The following is a 21,020-nucleotide window of genomic DNA, read 5'->3' on the forward strand; positions in this document are numbered from 1 at the left end:
TCCTCTTTGAAGACTTATTTTATAATTTTAAATTGTTTACCATACACCATGTACACCGATGTGTGATAAGCACAAGATAATCATATCTTTCCAGAGTTCTGCATGGAAAAATCCACAGGCAGACTCCTCATGTGGTATTCAAACCCACCACCCCCACACTCACCCCCACAACCACTACTCCACAATAATTTCACGTTGTTTTAATCTGTAAACTGTCAATTTTCTCATGTTCAAAACCATGCAAACACTTTAAATCTGAACTTAAATTATTTCACTTAAGATAGCTGTACCTGATCACTGTGGACTGGTCTTGGTTGCGATCTCGGCAAGATGCTGGTGACCGTGTGTAGCGCCCTCATTGATGCTTCAAGATCATGCGCCGGTAGGAAGAAGTTGGGCATTTGGACAGGTGCTGGTTGTGGCTTGTCAGGTAGACCCTTTCTCCTAGTCTCTTGGACTACCTGCCTCTCATTACCGCTGGTAAAAGCTACAGACTCTTCATCAGTGCGCACCACACCCCCTCTACCATCTTCATCCAGCCTGCCATGTACAGAAGCCCCACCTTGATGTTCTGAGAAACCTCCTTTCTCCGACCCCAGTCGGTCATCAGGGTCAACTTGTGAGTGACCTTTGACCTGGGTTACTTTGCCTTGGGCTATACGTGTGTATTTATCAGCCGTATTAACCCCAGTATGGCATTCATTACCCTGGGCAATCCATTGATTTGCATCCATGTCTTGAAAACTCTCATCTTCAGGTCCAGCAGCATCTTGAGTAAGAGTCGGAGCATCTGCAAACTCCTCCCCTGTCTTGGTATCTGCTGATGACGCTCTATGAGGCTCTGAGCCCGTCCTCGCAGCGTGCCAATCCTCGGGTTTATTGACAGCGTCATTCATTGCGCTGGTATAGTGTCTGTGGTGATCATCACCATTCCGTTGAGCTCTCATTACATGGTCGTCGATATCGTCTGCTGATATCTCCTGATTGATGCCATTATTGGAATCTGAGTCTCTGTCGCCATCTGAGCTTTGATATTTTACAGCTGCTGCTGCTGCAAAGATAAATTAGATTAGACTAGGTTTGAAATGATTTGACTACCGATCGCAGTTTTGAAATGCGGCCAGAATACATAAAAAGTTTTAAAAATTAATCAAAAGCTTTAAAAGAGGTAAAAACTTTTACTGAATTTAAACATTTTAACAATATTAGTCAGTTGTAAAAAGATGGCAATGGAATTCCCAACAAAAAAATGAGACGGCATTGCCCTCTTAAAGATAAAATTCCAGGCCTGTTCAAATACCATTTTAAATGACAGAACCAAAAAACAAACAAACCTGGAAACAAAATAAAAAACTTTGTCCCACAGGTTCAAATCTAGAATTCGAACACAGTATTTAATTCATTAAAACACGAGCTGCATTTCAAAAATAAATATAACAGGACTTTGATTTTCATATCTAATACTCAAAACTACATGAACATTTCAGTTTGTTTTTTGGATTCTTACCAATTAAAAAATAAAACAGAGTGAACAAAGTTACCTGCAAGCCTTTCCGATTCATTGGAGTTGGTTGGAAGACTTTCAGCAGCATCACTTTGCCAAGCTTGGCTCCTTAAGTCTTGATCTTCCAAGTACTCTTCATGAGCTTCTTGTGCAGAAGAATCATGATGAGGGCCTTCACTATGCTCCATTACCGTCCTTCGCTTCTCTGTTTCAAGAGTTCTAAAATCCTCCTCCTCCTGAACCTCCTTCCTTCTCTCTGAGTCCGTCTCAGTTTCTCGGAGTTCGTAATGCAGTTCTCTCGAAGGGTCAAGGGTCAAGTCTGCCCGGAATGCATCTGGCCGGACGGCATTACTGAAGTAAGGTGACGACACGTCATTCAGAGGTTTAGGTACGATGACATCATCTTCATCTCGAAATTGCATATCGTCCTCCCAGTCACTCTCATATAACGGCACTCTGGCATCCTCATCTGGGCCACCCCCATTTTCATCCTGGCTATGACCGTCCTCATCTAGGCCCTGCCTGAACTCACCATGGCCACGCCCATTTTCATACTGGCTATAACCATCCTCATCATGGCCACGCCCTAACTTGTGGCCATGCCCATCATCATTATGGCCAGGAATGTTCTCATCATAGCCAAGCCTGTCCGTATCTTGGCCACGCCCATCAATATCCTGGCAACGCCCGTCAATATCTTGGCCATACCAATCTGCATTGTGCCCATCTTCATCTTCAATACTCCCCTCTTGTCTTAAATCCTGCCTGACTTTCTCCAAAATATCCTCATCACTAGTTCTCATATAACTGATGTTCTCTGGCTGTCTGTTAGCATCTACACTTTGGTGACCACCCCCTTTTCTCAGGGGTTCCTGTGGAGCAGGCGGCACTGGCCTGGCCATTTGCTCCTTGTCTTGGCTTGATTCTCTTGGTTCCTTGACTGTCAACCTCTGCTGTAGTCCCTGGTTCATGCTGTCTAGCTCCTCAAGGTTTTTTCTGGTGACAAGATTTCAAATATTTTTAAGTTTCAGATGCAAATCATTGGTTATTAAAACTCTGTAGTGAGGGCCGATATGAGCACATGCTGACATATTATAATATTTCTGACAACAGACCATATGGGGAAATCGCAACCAAAAAAGACCCTTGTTGCAGGGTCAAAACAAAATATAAAAAAAACATTTTCATTTGTACCTGAGGTTTGTCATCAGAAATGAGCTTGAAACTGCAGTAGGTCCCTGGCTTCTGTCCTCAAAACCTACAGAAGATACTTCTCTTGATCCCCTCCCAGTGTCCCCCCTCTTCTCCGCAGTGGTCCAACCCTGCTGCTGTACTTTCAACTTGCTATGGAGATCCTCATGAAACTTTCGAACATTTTGCAGGTGTTCGGTGTAGTGGTTTAGTGACTGAGGAGGGTGAGTAGATTTTGGAGGGGGTGGTTGCTGGCCTGTGGGCTTGCTTGATTCTTTGGGTACTTGCTTGCTTGGTTGGTGCTGATGGGCGAATGTGGAGAACGGGACTAGGGGGAACCCTTGGGCAAAGATGGCGGAGGTGTTGGGGGTTGTCTGGGGGAAAAACCAAACAATGATATTAAAATCAATATGCAATAAATGTTATAAAAATTTCAATTGAAAAAAATAGAACTAGCTGTTGCAAATTATTACCATCTAAAAAGACCTATGGTATTAATTCAAACAAAAAGTTTATGGCCTGACGTTTCTACCCTATTAGCAGAGTCTTTCTCAAAGGCTAAATGACAACACAACAAACATGAACAGGTAACTTTATCCTTCCATTAAAACAAACTGATGTGCTACACTAAAGGTACATTGACCCAATTCAAGTGATGTCATCAGGGTGAGAAAGATCAAGAACAAAAACAGAGCAAACGGGTAAAATGTCAACAAGGGTAAACAGTAAAAACCTTTTGTTTGGGCGATCGTTTCAGCGGTGACACACTCTCCCTGGGTATAATAGAGACTTTGATCTGACCCTGGCAGTGACCACTGAAGTCAAGGATGTTGTACCAGCCGTTGAGGCTTCTAAACCCTGATAGGAGTGGTGCTAGGTCTACCGAGGCAAAGCCTAACATACGATCACTATTCATGTCTCGCTCGGACCCTGCCTGATGCCACACCTTGAAGATGAAACTCTGGTGGTAGGGAGGAACATGCGAAAAAACATTAGTGGTTGTTTGAGTTGTTTGATGCAATATAAGAATTCTGTACCCTGCCACCACTTGTTCACACAATTTTACAAAAAGGAATATCTCATTTGAGTAAATTACATGTAGATACTAATTTATTTCATAAAAAATGAAAAAGTGGTGGCAGGAAACCTATTCTGGTAAGCAACATTGTTGAGTGCTTATCTATCTTTTTGGAACCTACGCAAGACACTTAACCAAACAAATTTGCTTCATTTCTATAAAAACAAATTAAGTTGTAGGTCATGTTTGTTGTATGTTAAAGAACTCCGTACATGTATTGCTTAGAAAAGGGGTTGGAGGCAAGGTTGACTACAAGTAACCTCTTGAAACTTATCAGGTTGAAAAATTAATTGAAAACATGTCGCTTGGTCCAGTAAATATGTTTGTAAACAATATAATTGACCTCTGCAAACAATATAATTGGCATTTGTAAACCATATAATGACATACGTTAATAGTATAGATGACATTGTAAACAGTATAACTATTATTATACATTTGCAAACAACTATAAAATGACATTTGGAAAAAATACACACAACATTTGGAAAAAATATACATGACATTTGCAAACAATTTACCTGACACTTGCAAGCAATATTCACGACATTTCAAAACAAATATCGTAATGATAAATGACATTTGCAAACAATATATGTGACATTTTGAAAAAAATACACATGACATTTGCAAAAATATACAAGATATTTGCAAACAATATACATGACATTTGCAAGCAATATTCATGACATTTAAAAACAATATCAAAATGATACATGACATTTGCAAACAATTTATGTGACATTTGGAAAAAAATACACATGACATTTGCAAAAATATACAAGATATTTGCAAACAATATTCATGACATTTGCAAACAACATACATGACATTTGCAAGTAATATTCATGACATTTAAAAACAATATCAAAATGATACATTTGCAAGCAATATTCACAACATTTCAAAACAATATCAAAATGATAAATGACATTTGCAAACAATATATGTGACATTTGGAAAAAAATACACATGACATTTGCAAAAATATACAAGATATTTGCAAACAATACACATGACATTTGCAAACAATATACATGACATTTGCAAAAGATGTAACTGGCATTTGTTAACAAGATACATTATGCAATCTGTAAACAATATAATCATCTTTTGAAACAAAATGATTGACATCTGAACAAGATAAATGTAAAGAGGACTACAATACACAAAAACACATTTTCAAACACTGTAACTGAGATTTGACCGACGCAAAGAAAACAAAATAACTTTTGCTGACAATTCTGAAACTGATCAAGCCACGCTCACCTGACGGTCAAGCACTTCAGCACTAATCCTAACTTCATGTTCAGAACCCCAGACTGGTTGATCATTGTCTGGTACAGTGTCTGTATGAACAGGGGCACCATCGGCCTGTTGGAAGGTAACATAGCAACTGGGTAGACTGTCGTCCAATCTGGAGAGGAAATGGATTGGAATGGAAAATATGTTATTCTTTTATTTTACTTTTATTTTTGTTGACACAACATCCAACAGCACAAGCGCCAATTATCTGATGGATAAAATATTTTATAAAAAGATATTTGGATGATAGAGATGATAGTAGTACACATACAAAGCAGGGGATGAACATAGATGAGGGCAACAAAAAGGGGGCCCAGAAGACGGAAGATAAAATCAACGATGAGAAGATAGAGAGAAAAGTAAATAACTAGTGAATAATATACAAACAAAATGTCAAGCAGCAACATGCCGAATTGAAACAATTTAAAACAAAAAGTGAAAACAATACAGAGTTTGTGAACTAAGCTTTAAAAATTACATCAAAACTTTACATTAAAATCTTGTTCTCTATCTCACTCGGGACACAGAGAACACACTTATTTTGGGAAAGATGTGCAACGATGACGATGACTAGAGCAGACAAGTCAAAACCTTGAGACCATTAGTTACTCTGCGAAAGTGAAATTATAATGAGAAGTCCCCTAAATATACACCTGGTCGATTTCCTACCTCCTCCCCAGGTAGTAGTTAATATTGCAGGACAGTTCTTTTCAGAACTGAGAAATCTTCAAATTTTCTGACAAATCTTCTCTGCGGCAGTAGAATGTATTGCAAGACAAGTTCTTATAATTTACCCAGCATCAAATATTATAAAACACAAAGGAAACTGACTGGGCAATTTTAAATGATTTGGGGTTGAACAAAGAACAATAGACCGATCCATTAAGCTCCGCCCCATTGCGTAATGACCAATCACAACGCAACAAAGGTTCGACAAATAAAGTCCGACATGCGCGGCAGTTGTGCAGAAAGGCATTGGAGAGGCACACGTGTTCTTGCTCATACGTGCGCCGTGGGCGGAGCCTAATGGATCGGTCTACTGACTAGAGCAAGTAGATATACAAATATGGTGTAACAACAAACCAAATGTTCAAGGTGCAACAAACTTATTAACCTGTTTACGCCTGGGACAGACGGAAGATGCATTGCTCTCTCTACAGCCACGCCCATCAGCACCGGCTCCATCATCTTCCTTCTCTCATCCTCCTCTTGCTGTCTCCTCCGCTCCTCTTCTATCCTCCTTGCTGCCTCTTCAGGGTCCATGACAACCTCTTGGTGTGAAGGACGACTGGGCGGAGGGCGAGTCCGGTGAGATGAGGACGGGAGGTGTTCATCTTCCTCAGACCATTCCTAAACATTAAGATACATATGAAGTAAAATTTTATAATGTTTGTGTGGTGGAAGTATAACTAAGACTAAGAGAGGCTTGCGGTAACACCATGTGAACATCTCTTTTTGAATGGTGTTGGTTCTGATTCTGAAAAGAACCGGTGTTAATGACTCAACATTTCAGCTGGTTAAAAAAAAAAACCACCTCCAAATTGGGGCCACCAAAATTAACAAACTCTTCAGAACTCAAAGTTTACAATCAATAAAGCAGTGTACAATGCCCACCTGTTGATGTGTCATCCCACCATGGAGGTGCTTCAAGTTGAGATGAACCCTCATGCAGCTACCGCCAAGATCAGTAGAACCAGGTCGGAATAACGGGTACAGACCACTGTATGGAAGATAAACAATGGTTGTAAATATCTCTGTCACTGTGTGTGTGTCCGTTTGTTCCTTTCTATTTTACATAATTCAACTTGTTATTGTATCGTAAGATGCACACTGGAATTTTATTTTTTATTTTTTAAACATGATGTTGATAAGAAATTGAATTGAATTGAAACAATGAGAGACTACAGAATAGTATTCGAGTTTACAGATCATACTGAGGAAATAGAAAACTAGAATGTTGAAATTGATGACTGATCTCAAATAATTTTGGGCTCTATCTAAAATAATTCAATAAGTAAGACATTTTTGGTATAACCTATTTTGTTTCTGAAATTTTTATTTTATTTTTAATGTTGCTATATTATTATTTTGTAGTTTATATTTTGTTCCTCGCCATCAGTGTTTAATTAGACGTGTTCTAATTATTATTTTTAAGGTGATAATAGAGTTTGTAAAAACAGCCTTTGAATGAAAGACGGTTGTGTAAGAATGTGCCTCACATTTGAATAATCAAACAATTGGTCATCAATGCTTGTTCACGTCCAAACAATTCAGTCATGAAGGGTTAAGAACAGTGTTAGCTCTTTGTGAAATCGAGCCCAGATGTCCAAACTGCCAGTGCCCAAGTACATAAAGCTGTTAAGCAGAAAATACTAATTAGAAAATTTATTTGCTAAGCAAAAAATGGGTGGGGCACCAGTTACAAAATATAAACCTTATGGAATTTTAGCAGGTAACCAGTTTCTGTCAAGCAAGATTTGTCTGTGCTTAGCAAGTTTGTATGCATACATACTTTATGAAACTGGCCCCTGACCATAAGGGATATGTAATATGGATATATTTTACCTAATCCTATGCTGCTTGATCCTCTTGTCGCACAGAGCGGACATGTCCACATAGGCACAGCCAATCAGCTTGTCTCGTTGGCGTGGGCGAGTATGGCTCGTCTCCTCAGCTGAAAGCTCCTGGTTGAAGCTGACCCAGAGCTGCAGCTCCAAGCGTTCTTCTCTCAAATACCTACATGTACATGCACAAATTATAATTCTCAACTTGTCTCTTAAAAGTGTTTCGGTACTTTTTGTACGACACAAAACAAAACAAAAACGTCCTCAGATTTACATTAAACTTACAAGACTTACAACATTAAACTTAAAGTTTTAAGATAATGATAGAAAGCTTCCCCTGAAATTTAACTTCAGATGTGCAGTAGGTTTGAGAAATTTCACAAAAATAATTTGAGCACATACAACGGAACGTGGTTCTCCTGAAAACGTTGCTCTTTGATTTACATATTAAACATCTTCATTCACAATGAGTAGGGATTCATGTCATGACTAAAAACTTGATCTACAAAAGGTATCAAACCCTTTAAGGGAACCGTCATAATAATAAATCAAGTATAGTCTTATTATACTGTAGAGAGTGTATCTACCAATACAATTAAAGGCAGTGGTTATTACTCAAAATAATTTGGTATTGAGTAATGGGGAGAGGTTTATAGTATAAAACATTGTGAGAAACAGCTCCCTCTGAAGTAATGTAGTTTTTCGAGTTTAGAATTTGAGGTCTCGAAATCAAGCCTCTGAAAGCACACAACTTCGTGTGACAAGGGTGTCTTTTTCTTTCATAGTTATCCCCCAACTTCGACAACCAATCAAGTTCAAATTTTCACAGGTTTGTTACTTCATGCACCAAGTGAGAAGACTGGTCTTTGACAATTACCAATAGTGTCCAGTGTCTTTCAACTAAATGAAACATTGAAGACAGGTTTGGAGAGTTTGAATTATGACACACCCCTTTATGTTTTTTGTGTGAAGTGAAATTGTTTTCAATAGACCTTTCAGAATGTTTTTTTCCATCCTTCCATTGACACACTTAAACAGTGGCCCACAAGAACCCCAAGGTTTGAAATGAGCTAGATTAGACTGAGTTGGGAACAGCCAAGGATTTCAGAGGCAAATATGACAACACAGGACATGTATACTCTACATTGTACATACCAGGCCAGAGGTTGACTGAACGCTGCATGAAAGTGATGACTGTGCTTGAAGTCAGCTTGGATGTAGTTCTTATCATTCACATCCACATAACACAGCTTGGAGCATACTGACCCTGCTAATACAGAATTACATCAATCATCTTCATCTTTATGTTTTTCTTGGTGCCATCCCTGAATTGGTAGCTGTGGTAGTCTTGGTTCAAGACCTGTTTGTTAATAACTTCCCAAGATCCATGCCCTAAAAGGGCGTGCTTTCACCAGACCCGCTATGGACTGTGCAAGTCTCGTGCGGATTTGAACTTCCGGGACCATTGTGGTCCCAACCTTATGGAGTTTTACGTTGGGGAGATTTTGTTTCGTCCATTACTTTAGTTTAATGTAGTTTATGACCATAAAAATGACATATGTTGTTAAAAATGTAATACTAATTAACATCATATATGAAAATAAAAATAAAGTCAACATAATAACGAAGAAAAACCGATATTTAAACTTGACCTCAGGTCAGGTTACTTGGTAAAAATTAATAGTTTGTGCCCATCTCCGATCACGAAACGTACACAGACGCTTGTTTTGGTCGCGCGGGGTGAAAAGCTTTTTCATTGGTCGTTTAGGCGTCGGCTTCCTCTTTAAACTGCGTCACGCGTTTATCTAACGCCCTTGCGATCATCGTGCGTCCGCGTATAAACCAGCTTTGAGTAGTTTCACATTCGGGCGTACATTTACAAATGGGGTTTCAAAAAATTTAAGATCAAACAAACATCCTTGTCCCAGAGTTTTACTTTCGTCTATACATAGACTTTAACCGATAATTGTGTTTGTTTAAAAAGCTAAAACTAATTTAAACAAGCTCTATATGGTATTTTTGTTGTTCAGATTCAGCATTAAGAATAAATTAAGGCAAAGATTTGATTCATAAAAAAAATAAAGTTCTTCAGTTGTCGTGTTTTCTTGCTCCGGTGCGCGCGAGACTTGCACAGTCTATAGCGGTTCTCAAGTTGATAGCCTTTTGTAGTTGATAATGCCCTCTTTTGGCGACTCTATCGGTGAGGGAAACTAAAAGCATTACAACTTTCTAGATAATTAAAAACAGGAGCACTTGAAACAAACTAAGGCTTCCGCTGCGGCTGCTTGGCATCTTATACTTCAATGCATGTTCACCTGATCATCCAGCTGCAGCCACAGCCATAGACCATGGCAGAGCTCAGATTTTGGGAGAAAATCCTTCAGACTGCTCGGCTGCTTGTAGCATTAAATGTTTACTGGACCAGATTTTATTTTACCAGAGAATTGAAGAGAATATTTATTACGGTGTAAGTATTATTCATTACTAAACAGAAATGAGAAAGATTTACTCGGCATGGATGGCCTACCTTTGTCATAGAACTTGTATCTGACGTAAGCCTTTGCAGCAGAGTCAAGAGCATTCTGACCGGGCCTTAGAGCAGCATGAACAGGGAACCAGGCAGAATCAATGTTTATACTAATGTTTGCAGAACGGGAACCAGCTGCTCCACCTATATGAGAAAGTGGGGAAAATGAAATGCTGCGTAACATACTTGCACAAGACGCTTATAATAATAATAGTAAAAATGTATATACATGATATATATTTGGTTTGCGGTAACAGCTAAAGTAGTAGTCCAGTCAAATTTCTATACCATCCGCCCTGGTAGTAGTTATAAAGCAGGACAGTTCTTTTCCGAACTGAGAAGTCTCCCCAACCTCCGATTTTCTACTCCACGGCAGTAGAATAAAGCAAGACAGTTCCCTAAGAAAACTCCACCTGGCAAGTAGATATACACACATGGTATACCGCAAACCAAATATATATTGATACCCCACCATGCAATGCCTCAAATCCTATATATATACATGATAGCGCCAATTCCATCAAAAACAATGCTCCAGAGAAACATTTAAAAACAAAATCCCTATAGATAAACACAAAGTCATTATCAGAATAATGTATGTTGTGCAATGCACATAAAATAACCCAATATACAAAGTACAGCCAAAAATTATTTTCAAGATCGTCTTTGCATCTTTGTAGTAACAAGAAACAATTTCAAAACCTGAGATTAACCGTTGGCTTTTTCCCTTCTATTCAAACAAGCAAATAACATTTACTTGTCGCTCTAAGCATTTGATCAACATTCAACGGTATTTGTAAAGATGTTTCTACTCCAGTCATTGCATTTCAGCAAAAAATTAGGAGGTAAAGTTTGTGTTTGGTGTAGCTACAATTTTAATAAATCAGCTTTCAACTTCGTACACAACTTGAATGACAAAGAAAGACTGACTTTAATCACACAAGACTTTTTGATAAACCAGAGGTGAGAGTCATTGCTAACTAAGAAGTCTGAAACTGGGTTACAAATTATAAGTATTGTTTGAAATGATGCAATTTCTAACTTTTGGTAAACCAAGGAGTTAAAGATTTAAAGGAGCTTTTGGGAACAGTTTACAGTGTCTGCAGCACTAGAAAACTAGACCACACGTATCAGGATTTCTTTATATGTGGAAAAAAATACCGCCTGATTTTCTTCACTAGGCCGACATGAAAAGTCTGCACTCAGACAAAAGACTGAAAAATCTTATCTCTGATAAACATACCTTCTTCTTCCACCATCTCCTCCAATCCTTCATGATCCACATCGGGAGACCAGCCTACTCTCCTCCCGGCCTCCATGACCCGATCTCGATCTCCCTGAAGAGGAAACTTGATGGACAGCTCAAGACCGCCTCCTACCCTCTCCAGCCCGCTCCTCCCAAGGGACTTGGGTGTCTCTGACGTGAAGTGGCTTGGAGGTTGAGCGGGTTGTTTGCCCCAGCCTGGTGTGGGCGTTGTGAGTGGGTACCACCCCTGTATACCTTATGGAGTGGGGGGGGGGGGGAGATAGTGGAATAATGAGTGTGCCTACTAGTTGTTAACAATGGTATCTGGACCCAATTTCATGAATCCTGTAAGCACAAAACCTTGCAAAGCACACACAAGTGTTGCTTAGCAGAATCAGGTCACCGACTGAAATTTCATTACATTTCTGCAACTGGTGTCCCACTCAATTTTTGCTCGGCAACGAAATCTAATAAGCAGTAAGATACAACATTTTCAAACTTGCATGCAACATCAATGCTATTTCCGGAGAAATGACATTGTTGCAATGACACAGCAAAATAAATCATGAACACATTGAAGTGAGGATAGTAGATACCTGTTCTGTGTGCCAATAGAGAGTGCAGTGGTACGGTAGTTGTGCCCAGTAGAACATCTCCAGTGGGAGCAAACCTTCTCTGTGCAGAGATCCCTTGGTGTTGTCCCTCCGCAACCGGGATAACTTTTGCAACATTTTCTAATGAAGAAAATAATGATATTTAAGGCAGTTGACATTTTAATTGTCAAAAACCAGTCAGTATTCTGACTTGGTGTATCCCAACATAATTATGCATTAATTAACAAATCCATTAAAAATTTGGACTCAACTGGTCATCGAAGTTGCAAAAGAATGAAAGGAAAACACCCTTGTTGCACAAATTTGTGTTCCCTCAGATACCTAAAAAAGGCTCCCAATGATAACTATTTTCTGTTTAATACCTGCAATACCAATCCTAGCCCACGGGACCTTCTGATTAATTTCCCATCCAAGGAATAAATCAATCATAAAGGACACAAGTGTCAAGACCAGGACTTGACCCCACACTCTGCTGACCAGAAACACCGAAGCTTGGGTTTGGTGCACTTAAAGCTCTCGATCACAACATACCAAATGCCCAAAATGGAGCTTACCTGATCTGAATCCAGGTACTTGATGCCACACTTGTAGAATCATCTCAGCGGACTCCAAAGCCTCTGCTAGACTCAGACTCTCACTCTCTTGCTCATCAAAGAGAAGCGGACACGGAAAGTCCACATGGTGTGAAAACTCCGGTGCAAAGGAACGTGCGATGGTCTGCGTCACACGTACATCCTGTAAGAAATCAAAATGTGCTCAAATCATAACCAACAAAGTTTCAACTAAATTAACTGAATGCGTAAGTATTACACTCCTGTAATGTTAATACAATTCAAAAGACTAAGTCCCATTACATTGGGGGAAAACAAAACACAACCAAAATGTTTGAGAATATTTTTTTAATTTTATTTATAAAAGCAGGCGTAATATTTGGTGCTTTGAAAAAAACATAAATATATTATTTGTATACTTTTTGAAGAGGCCAGAACTTGTCTGCAACCTCCCCATACTATTATTAAGTACCGTTCAAAAGTTTTCCTTATACTGCACTACCTACATGTACATGTGTAATGATGAGAAATATAACCTGAAACCTGAATGGGAAAGAAGACGAAGGAGTGTGAGGAGAGCTTAACGTCTTTTACAGAACAGAACAAACCCCTAGACAGAGCTCTCACACCTTCATATTAATTAGTAAGATAATTACCTGCTTTGACAGGAAGGAGAGTTCCATCTTGATGTAGGCATTGACCCCGACCTCACTGGCATACTGAAGACCGCTATCAAACTTGGCAAGGGATTTTGCAGCACTCTAGGAAAGTGGCATAAAAAGGAATGACTTGAACATCTTCAAAACAAACAAAATTTACTTAGAAATATGATCATTGCTTGTTTAAAAGTAAACAAAGCATACAAAAAACTCAGTGTTATTTTCTAGCAGTCCTCTGAAATAGGCTGGGAAAAAATACAAAACACCAGTTATATTTTCAAACATGGTAGATACCATATATATTTGGTTTGCGGTAACACCATGTGTGTATCTACTTGCCAGGTAGAGTTGTTCTTAGGGAACTGTCTTGCTTTATTCTACTGCCGCGGAGTAGATAATCGGAGGTTCGGGAGACTTCTCAGTTCTGAAAAGAACTGTCCTGCTTTTTAACTATTACCAGGGCGGATGATATAGAAAGTAGACTGGACTACTACTTTGGCTTATAGGATCGTAATTAACTGTACTGCCGCGGAGTCAGTTCTGAATAGGTCTCAACGTGTCGACTAGCTTGCTCTAGTCATTGTCAGGAAGTAGATACACACATGGTGTTACCGCAAACCAAATATATATTGATACCTCACCATGCAATGCCTCAAATCCTATATGGTAGATACCCTTTTGATTTATGATTTGAAGTTGTTGTGCTATAAATTACTCTTTTTTATACACTTTCCCCGATTAGAGACCTCACTTTGAGTAGCCTGCTTTAGGGCCCTGTGATTGATAAATTCCTAAACAAAACAAACTACATGTATGATAATAATGGAAAGTTGTCTAAGCTTGATAGTTCTTACAATTTTTACTTTGACCAATCTTTTAGAAAATGTATTTGATTTTAACACTTAAGTCAGAGAGATGATGTCTGCAGATGAGCAGTTCCCATATTCTCAGAAAGTTAACAGCACTGGACACTATTGGTAATTACTCAAAATAGTTGTTTGCATAAAAACTTACTTGGTAACAAGCAATGGACATGATGGAGAGCTGTTGATAGTATAAAAATTGTGAGAAACGTCTCCCTCTGACATGTCTGAAGGAACATAGTTTTCGAGAAAGAAGTAATTTTCTACTTAAATATTTGAATTTGATTTTGAGACCTCAGAATTAGATTTTGAGGTCCCGAAATCAAGCATCCGAAAGCACACAACTTCGTGTGACAAGGGTGTTTATTTTCTTTCATTATTATCTTGCAACTTTGACGACCAATTGAGCTCAAATTTTCACAGGTTTGTTATTTTATGCATATGTTGAGATACAGCAAATGAGAAGACTGGTCTTTGACAATTACCAAGAGTGTCCAGTGCCTTTAAACCTTCAATTCTTTGTAAGCAATCCCAATAGTTACCTTTAAGCCACAGGCTCGAATGACTCCCACTGAGAGACACACCTGTGGTCCACCCATCTCTCTGACCGCAGGAGCAGAGCCTTGTCCCTGGACCACGCAGTGACGATAGTTTATTGTCACATCTATAAGTCCTGCATCTTGAAGCTGTACAAACGACAAGTTTTACAAAAATACAGTATTGTGTCCCGCATAGAAACATCTGAAAGCTTCATGAAAACCAATTCTGGGGGTCAAGATTTTGAAAGTACCCATCTTCTCTAGACATGCTAGAGATACTTTTGTAAAAGTTGCTGATTACTTTATAAAAAGTTTAAAATATCTTTCATAAATACTCGGAACAGGTTATCCATTCTGTTGTTAAAGACACTGAACACCTTTGGTAATTGTTAAAGAACATTCTTCTCATTTTGTGTATCAATTTCAAATATTTTAGTGGAAAATAACTTCTTTCTCAAAAGCCATGTCACTTCAGAGGGGCCCGTTTCTCACAATGTTTTATACTTTCAACAGCTCTCCATTGCTTGTTACCAAGTAAGTTTTTATGCTAACAATTACTTTGAGTAATTACCAATAGTGTCCTGTGCCTTTAAAAGTAAAACCTAACTTTGTTGATAGTAATGCCTTAGCAGAGGGAGGACGCTAAGAGTTACACTATAGTTGTCATTTGTAATTAAACCCCTACTTTACATTCTTTAGTCATGTGTGCTGCAGCCAATAGCAGAGTGACAAAAGCTGCAAGTACTAACCTTTGCTATTTGTTCCTTGGTCAGGGAATCCTGATCCGGATGTTGAAGTCGTAGTGGGAGGGAGAAGGTCTGAACACTGGGTTCACCTCGTCTCTGCATAGTGACCATCGCACACAGCTTGGCCAGAGGAAGAGTTGACTGCATCAAAATAAGTACACAAATAGAAATAGAAAATCATCAACAAGTTCACATAATAATTTAATAGTTAGTTTCAAATTAGTTGTTCACTTCGGGCGCATGCAAGCTGCTGTGAACAGAACCAGTTAGTACAATCATTCATCATTGATTACAAATTCTACAAGTTAGCAAATTACTGATGTAAGTTGATGGTTGCTATAAAATATAACATACAAAGTATTGAAGTTCTTCACCACAAAGTGTATAAATGTTTCATGCGAATCCAGTTATCAGTTTGTGCTAATCAAGGCACAAAATGGTAAACAATTATCAGTTTGTTAATAAAAGATGAAGGTCTTTAAGCCACAAACTATAACTTTGGTGTTCACAGAGCACTCTGGGAAATGTTGTATAATAGAACATTTACAGACTAAACACTACGGGGGTAATTCAAAAGTGCATTCAGAAGTTTAGCCATAATGTTAAAATTAAAAAGGCTGTATATACATACTTTAGCAATGACCTGGTCCCTGATGTTGGGGTAGTAGTAACGAAACCAGACTTCAAACGGAATCCCACCAGCTCCACCACCGACCCCTGCACACGCTGTGGAAAAACAGAAACAAGAATCTTGGTTTAATAATAATAATAATAATAATAATATTAAAAAACACTTATAACAAGCTGGTTTCCCTCAAGTTTTGTCGCTCATGGCGCAAAACAAAATACAAACTAGAAAATAATAACATAGCAACATTTCAAGACAGCATAAACACAACTATCAATATGACAATGTAAGAAAACAATCTCTAAAACTAGTCCAAACTACTCTCCGGATAGGATAATAGGCTAGGCTAAGTGGAAGGGCCAGAGAAAAGTATCTCCCCCAAGAACTGTGTGCGATGGGGACGACTAATAATGAAGAGTGTTATAATTAGGTTAAACAGAATACAGAGGTAAAAATTAGGTTTACTGTCAATTTGTTAGGTCTTAAAATTGCTCCCTGTGGCACATCCAATATATTGATTACATGAGAAACCTGTTTGATACACAGGGTGAAAATTATGTTCGCTGTCACCTCAGTAGGTCCCAAAATAGCCTGCTGCGGCACATCCAATAGTTGTGTTTGATACCTAAGAATGGACTCACCAGTCAAGAGCTCCCTCTGTACAGGAGTACCTCTTGGCAGCTGAAGCCTGTGTCTGGACACATCGTGGAAGGTAGGGTCTGGCATACAGAGTGTAGTTGGTGTTTGGTGGGGCGTTAACACTGGCCCAACTGTAAGCAAAACAACACAAAACTTACAGACTTGTTGTTTTCATTCATTCAGTAACATTTATTTCAATGCTGCAATTCATTACAAAAAAGCACAATAAGTTGAAATTAGCACAGTAACATGAGATAAAAACAAAAATGGTGCACAATGAATCAATAATAATCGGCAGAATGACAACATTTAGGAGTAAGGTGTAGTTTAAAGTACAACATGCTACTGATAGTTATTGGGTTTTCCAGTCTCTAACTGAGCGAGTGGGTTTTAACTTCAAATATTGTTATGGGGTTTTCCTCCAACAACTACATGTACATCAACACTGGGACTTCTTTCAATGTCTTCCCTCCTTATTGGGTTCTTGACTAGTACAGTGATTTAATTAACTTTTCCACGAGTCCTTAGCTTCACAACCAGAACTTTTCAGACATGTTTGGTCCTTGGAACAAAGTAGTAATATTTTATTGATTACAATGGCTGACCTACATTATCTACACATGGTGTAGGCTTTATTCATGAACAGACATTTCAGGCTGTTTAATGAAAATGTTTCAGATTTTTCCCAAGGACAAACAAAAACCCAGAATTCAGACTTAAGTAGGAAGAATATCATGATTATGTAATGAAATTGAAATACAAGCTTACCTGACGTCACGGCGACACCAGCTGAGGCCCTGTGCTGTGCCTGGGAGGGAAAGTGGTACTGCACAAAGCAATCCGCCTCGCCCCACACTGTGTTCTCCAGCTGAGGTAGACCTCTCACACCTTCCACGATCACCTCAAAGACATGTTCCACTGGGTACAATAAATTACAATTAGGCATTTACATACCACTACTTAAGAATGATAATATTACCCCAAAAGGGTTTGGGTACTTCTTGTACGACACAAAAGTCCACAGATTTACATGGTTTACAAATAATGGTGATAAAAAGCTTCCTTAAATTATTACTTGCTGAGGTGCTGTATTTTTGAGAAATGAGAAAAAACAATTTCACAAAAATGATTTTAGCCTGTACAACGGATTTACGCGACTCTCATGAAAAACTTGCTATGTGATTTTCACTTAATTTCTCAAAAACGTGACGCCTTATGGAGATAAAATTTCAAAAGGACATACATCTTCATGCACAGTGAGTAGGGATTCATTTATCTTGGCCAAAAACTTGATCTACAAAAGGTAACAAACCCTTCAAACCGATGTGTTTATAAGCACTGTATACTCAGTAATTTTCCAAGTTCTGTGAAAAGAACTCACAGGCATATTAATCAGGTGGGATTCAAACCCACGACCTTTGCTATTCCAGAGCAGATGTATTACCAACTAGACCACCACGATTGCCTGGTAGCTAGAGTAAGGGTAAAAACCAAATAATCGTATTTAACCCATCTATTAAATCGTTGCGGTACCTGCTAAAGTATAGGACTGGAACTGCCTCTAGCTATGGCGGTCTAGTAGAAAGTTCTATATTAATGTTATTAATTGACACTTATTATAACATTTTGTTTTTGCAAACTATGTGAGAAAAAAACTATTTGTGAAATCTGTGGCACATACATTCTTACATGTCTAAGTACTATAAAAGACAACCGTTTGTGAGCTTGAGTCATCCTTTCTATTATCATTCACAACATCATCTTATAGAGTATACATACCTAGTTCATCTGAAGAGGGTTCTTGCTCATCAACATTCCTGGAGACAGCTTCTCCCCTGCCAAAGATTAGAGGGAAAAGTAGGTGTTAACCTATTGAAACAGAAACTAGGGACTGTGGAGTGTATCAATAGGTATGCCAGTCCATTGTGAGGTAGTTAATACATTCCCAAACTTTCAATTGCATGTCAAACCTCAGATTAAAAAAAAAAAAAAGTAGGCGACGAGGTCTTAAAAACCGGCAGGGTCGTGACAAAGTGATAAAGGACCGTGTTGAAGATGTCGTGCAACGCTTCCGTTATTTGGACATCAGTATATAATGGAAGTGTTCTACTTCACCTTTCTAGGTAGTGGCCAGGCCTCATTGGTCTGGAGTCTGCAATGTCTATATCACATTTCAGTCTCTGAACAGCTGAGATCTACATCAGGATGAAAACAAAACCAGGTTGATATCATTACCGATCAGGGTACAAATTGATGAAGCTGCTTCAGCAGTACATACTGCTTAACAATCTTATTCTAAGCTTAAATATGCTAGACAACAGTCACAAATTGTAAATATGACGTGATGTTTTGGCTGGTAACCTTATTCTAGTAAGTGCGATTTTGTTGTGCTCAGCTGCTGCTTGTGCTTACGCAGCTGTATGAAATTGGCCCCTGATGAGCCCAATTTCATGGACATGATGGAGCTACAATGTACTTGAGCAAGATAATGTTTCACAAATTTCTGCTAAGCGCCATTTAACATTTAACAAGAAACCAGTCACAACTTGTACATTAGAATATGATTTAATTTTTTGGCTGGTAACCTTTTTCTGATAATCAAAATTGTTTTATGCTCAGCTACTTTTTACGCTAAGCAGCTCTGTGAAACTGAGTCCAGATCAGGGCCTAATTGCATAGAACTGCTTCAGCAAATAATGTTGCTTAAGAAAACATGGCTAAGCAAAAAATAACAGGACATCAGTTAAAAAAAAAAAGTGTCTTGGCCAATTACATTTTACTGGTAAGCAATATTGTTTTGTGCTTAGCTTATTATTTTGGGTACATTAGGCAGCCCTTTAAAATTGGGCAGAATTGGTAGCATGATTAAGCATCATCACAACTACCACAAACAGTTTTTTTTTAAATGAGCAACAATTATTTCTACGTTTTGCTCAAATAAATGACACCAGTGGAGCTGGTTCCATCCTTACCTGTTCTGATGAACCCATGGCTAGTAGGACTTTGAGCTGACCAAACTGAGTACCAGTGAAGGGATCTATGATATTCACGTAGTTGTCCACCGCTACCACCGGGTACTGTTATCAATACACATGATGATAATGTTAACTACTGAAAATTACAGTTACAACAATAGTTTAAACTATTTCTTGAACATTTACATGATAAATGTTGAAAAATTTAGTAAACTTGTCTTTGTTCAACCTAAAACTATTTGGCAACAATGCATTCTATAATATTTCCACATACATGTAGGACTCCTATATTAATCTTTGGAGTGTCTCAACAGTTCACATGACAACATAGGATGGCACATGACGCATGTTCTACCAATCAAATTGATAATTAAAAAAAAATTAAAGACTTATACATGCGCACTACCTTGCTTGGTGTTTAAGGCGCAGTACAACCAAAAACAGAACCAAAAGAAAAACAGATACAACAAAATAAGTCCTTGGAACCCTGTGACATAAGATAAATTTTGAGAAGAGTTTTGAATTTGTTGGTACAAAGACAAGATCTAGGACTTTGTGGTAGAGAGTTCCAGTAACTATCTACGTGGGCAGTATGTCAAGTATTTTATTCCAATGCGCTTGAGGGATAACTGAAACTCAACAGATACCTGTGACTTGAGTAGAGTACTTGCAATCCTTTCATCTCTGAAGGACATGTAAAACTGATGGAGAGGTAGTTTGGCAATTCCAACAAGCTGCAAGCAGAAAAAAACAAGAAAATTGACAACAAAATATTTTAATAATAGTAACACTTTCCCGTGCTCCATCTCCATCCGAGGATGTTCCAAGGCACAAATTACACACAAATTCCATAAAAATCACAGCAAATTACAAACAATAAAAATAACATAAATAGACGGAAAAGTCCCCACTTGAAGTCTGTATTACCTCATAAGAAAGTAGAAGCCTCTTTAATAAACAAAAACCCTAGCGTTGCTGGTAAAAATGTCAACAAGTGACACAGCCTAAGTGTTGCACTGGGTTTTCTTTGGGCTTTTCAAGTACACAAAACAGAATGAATGCCTGGGAATAACTACCTGATCATTCTCGGCCGATGTTTTCTTGTCCCAAACCTCAATCATCATGAAGTTGTTCCTGGCTCTCTCCAGCAGGGATGGTGTAAGGAGCACAGGATAAACCTGATTAAAAAAAAAAAAAAAAACGATTTAAAAAAAATCCCTTACAGGAGATCAGGAGTTAAATAATATGTTTGTCAAATGAGACCTTGAGCAAGATGTTATATATGTTTCTGTACATAAAAAGCAAAATACACAACATCACAGCAGATACAAAAATTTAATAGATAGAAAATTTGCATCGGGGATAAAGAATATTAATTTTTGGTTTTACCT

General features: G+C 38.4%; 1 protein-coding gene across 4 annotated transcripts in view; it reads right to left on the reverse strand.

Moving 5' to 3' along the window:
- The window catches only part of LOC139935952 (C2 domain-containing protein 3-like), a 40,575-nt gene that overhangs the window by 2,746 nt on the left and 16,809 nt on the right, over positions 1-21,020 (reverse strand). For 2 of the 4 annotated variants that reach the window (XM_071930612.1, XM_071930611.1), the window contains exons 18-41: positions 20,706-20,807; positions 20,277-20,363; positions 19,627-19,731; positions 18,770-18,849; positions 18,434-18,489; positions 17,423-17,572; positions 16,657-16,785; positions 16,019-16,113; positions 15,391-15,528; positions 14,645-14,788; positions 13,237-13,341; positions 12,584-12,764; positions 12,012-12,149; positions 11,413-11,670; positions 10,170-10,313; positions 8,798-8,909; positions 7,644-7,814; positions 6,693-6,798; positions 6,193-6,428; positions 5,043-5,190; positions 3,429-3,656; positions 2,699-3,069; positions 1,542-2,500; positions 291-1,051 (exon numbers count right to left, since the gene is read on the reverse strand). In XM_071930612.1, the coding sequence (XP_071786713.1) occupies positions 291-1,051; positions 1,542-2,500; positions 2,699-3,069; positions 3,429-3,656; positions 5,043-5,190; positions 6,193-6,428; positions 6,693-6,798; positions 7,644-7,814; positions 8,798-8,909; positions 10,170-10,313; positions 11,413-11,670; positions 12,012-12,149; positions 12,584-12,764; positions 13,237-13,341; positions 14,645-14,788; positions 15,391-15,528; positions 16,019-16,113; positions 16,657-16,785; positions 17,423-17,572; positions 18,434-18,489; positions 18,770-18,849; positions 19,627-19,731; positions 20,277-20,363; positions 20,706-20,807 (5,004 nt within the window). The remainder of the gene's footprint in view (positions 1-290; positions 1,052-1,541; positions 2,501-2,698; positions 3,070-3,428; positions 3,657-5,042; positions 5,191-6,192; positions 6,429-6,692; positions 6,799-7,643; positions 7,815-8,797; positions 8,910-10,169; positions 10,314-11,412; positions 11,671-12,011; positions 12,150-12,583; positions 12,765-13,236; positions 13,342-14,644; positions 14,789-15,390; positions 15,529-16,018; positions 16,114-16,656; positions 16,786-17,422; positions 17,573-18,433; positions 18,490-18,769; positions 18,850-19,626; positions 19,732-20,276; positions 20,364-20,705; positions 20,808-21,020) is intronic. The other 2 variants (XM_071930614.1, XM_071930613.1) reach the window with 2 other exon arrangements.

Source organism: Asterias amurensis, chromosome 4, assembly GCF_032118995.1.
Source record: "Asterias amurensis chromosome 4, ASM3211899v1".
NCBI lineage: Eukaryota > Metazoa > Echinodermata > Asteroidea > Forcipulatida > Asteriidae > Asterias > Asterias amurensis.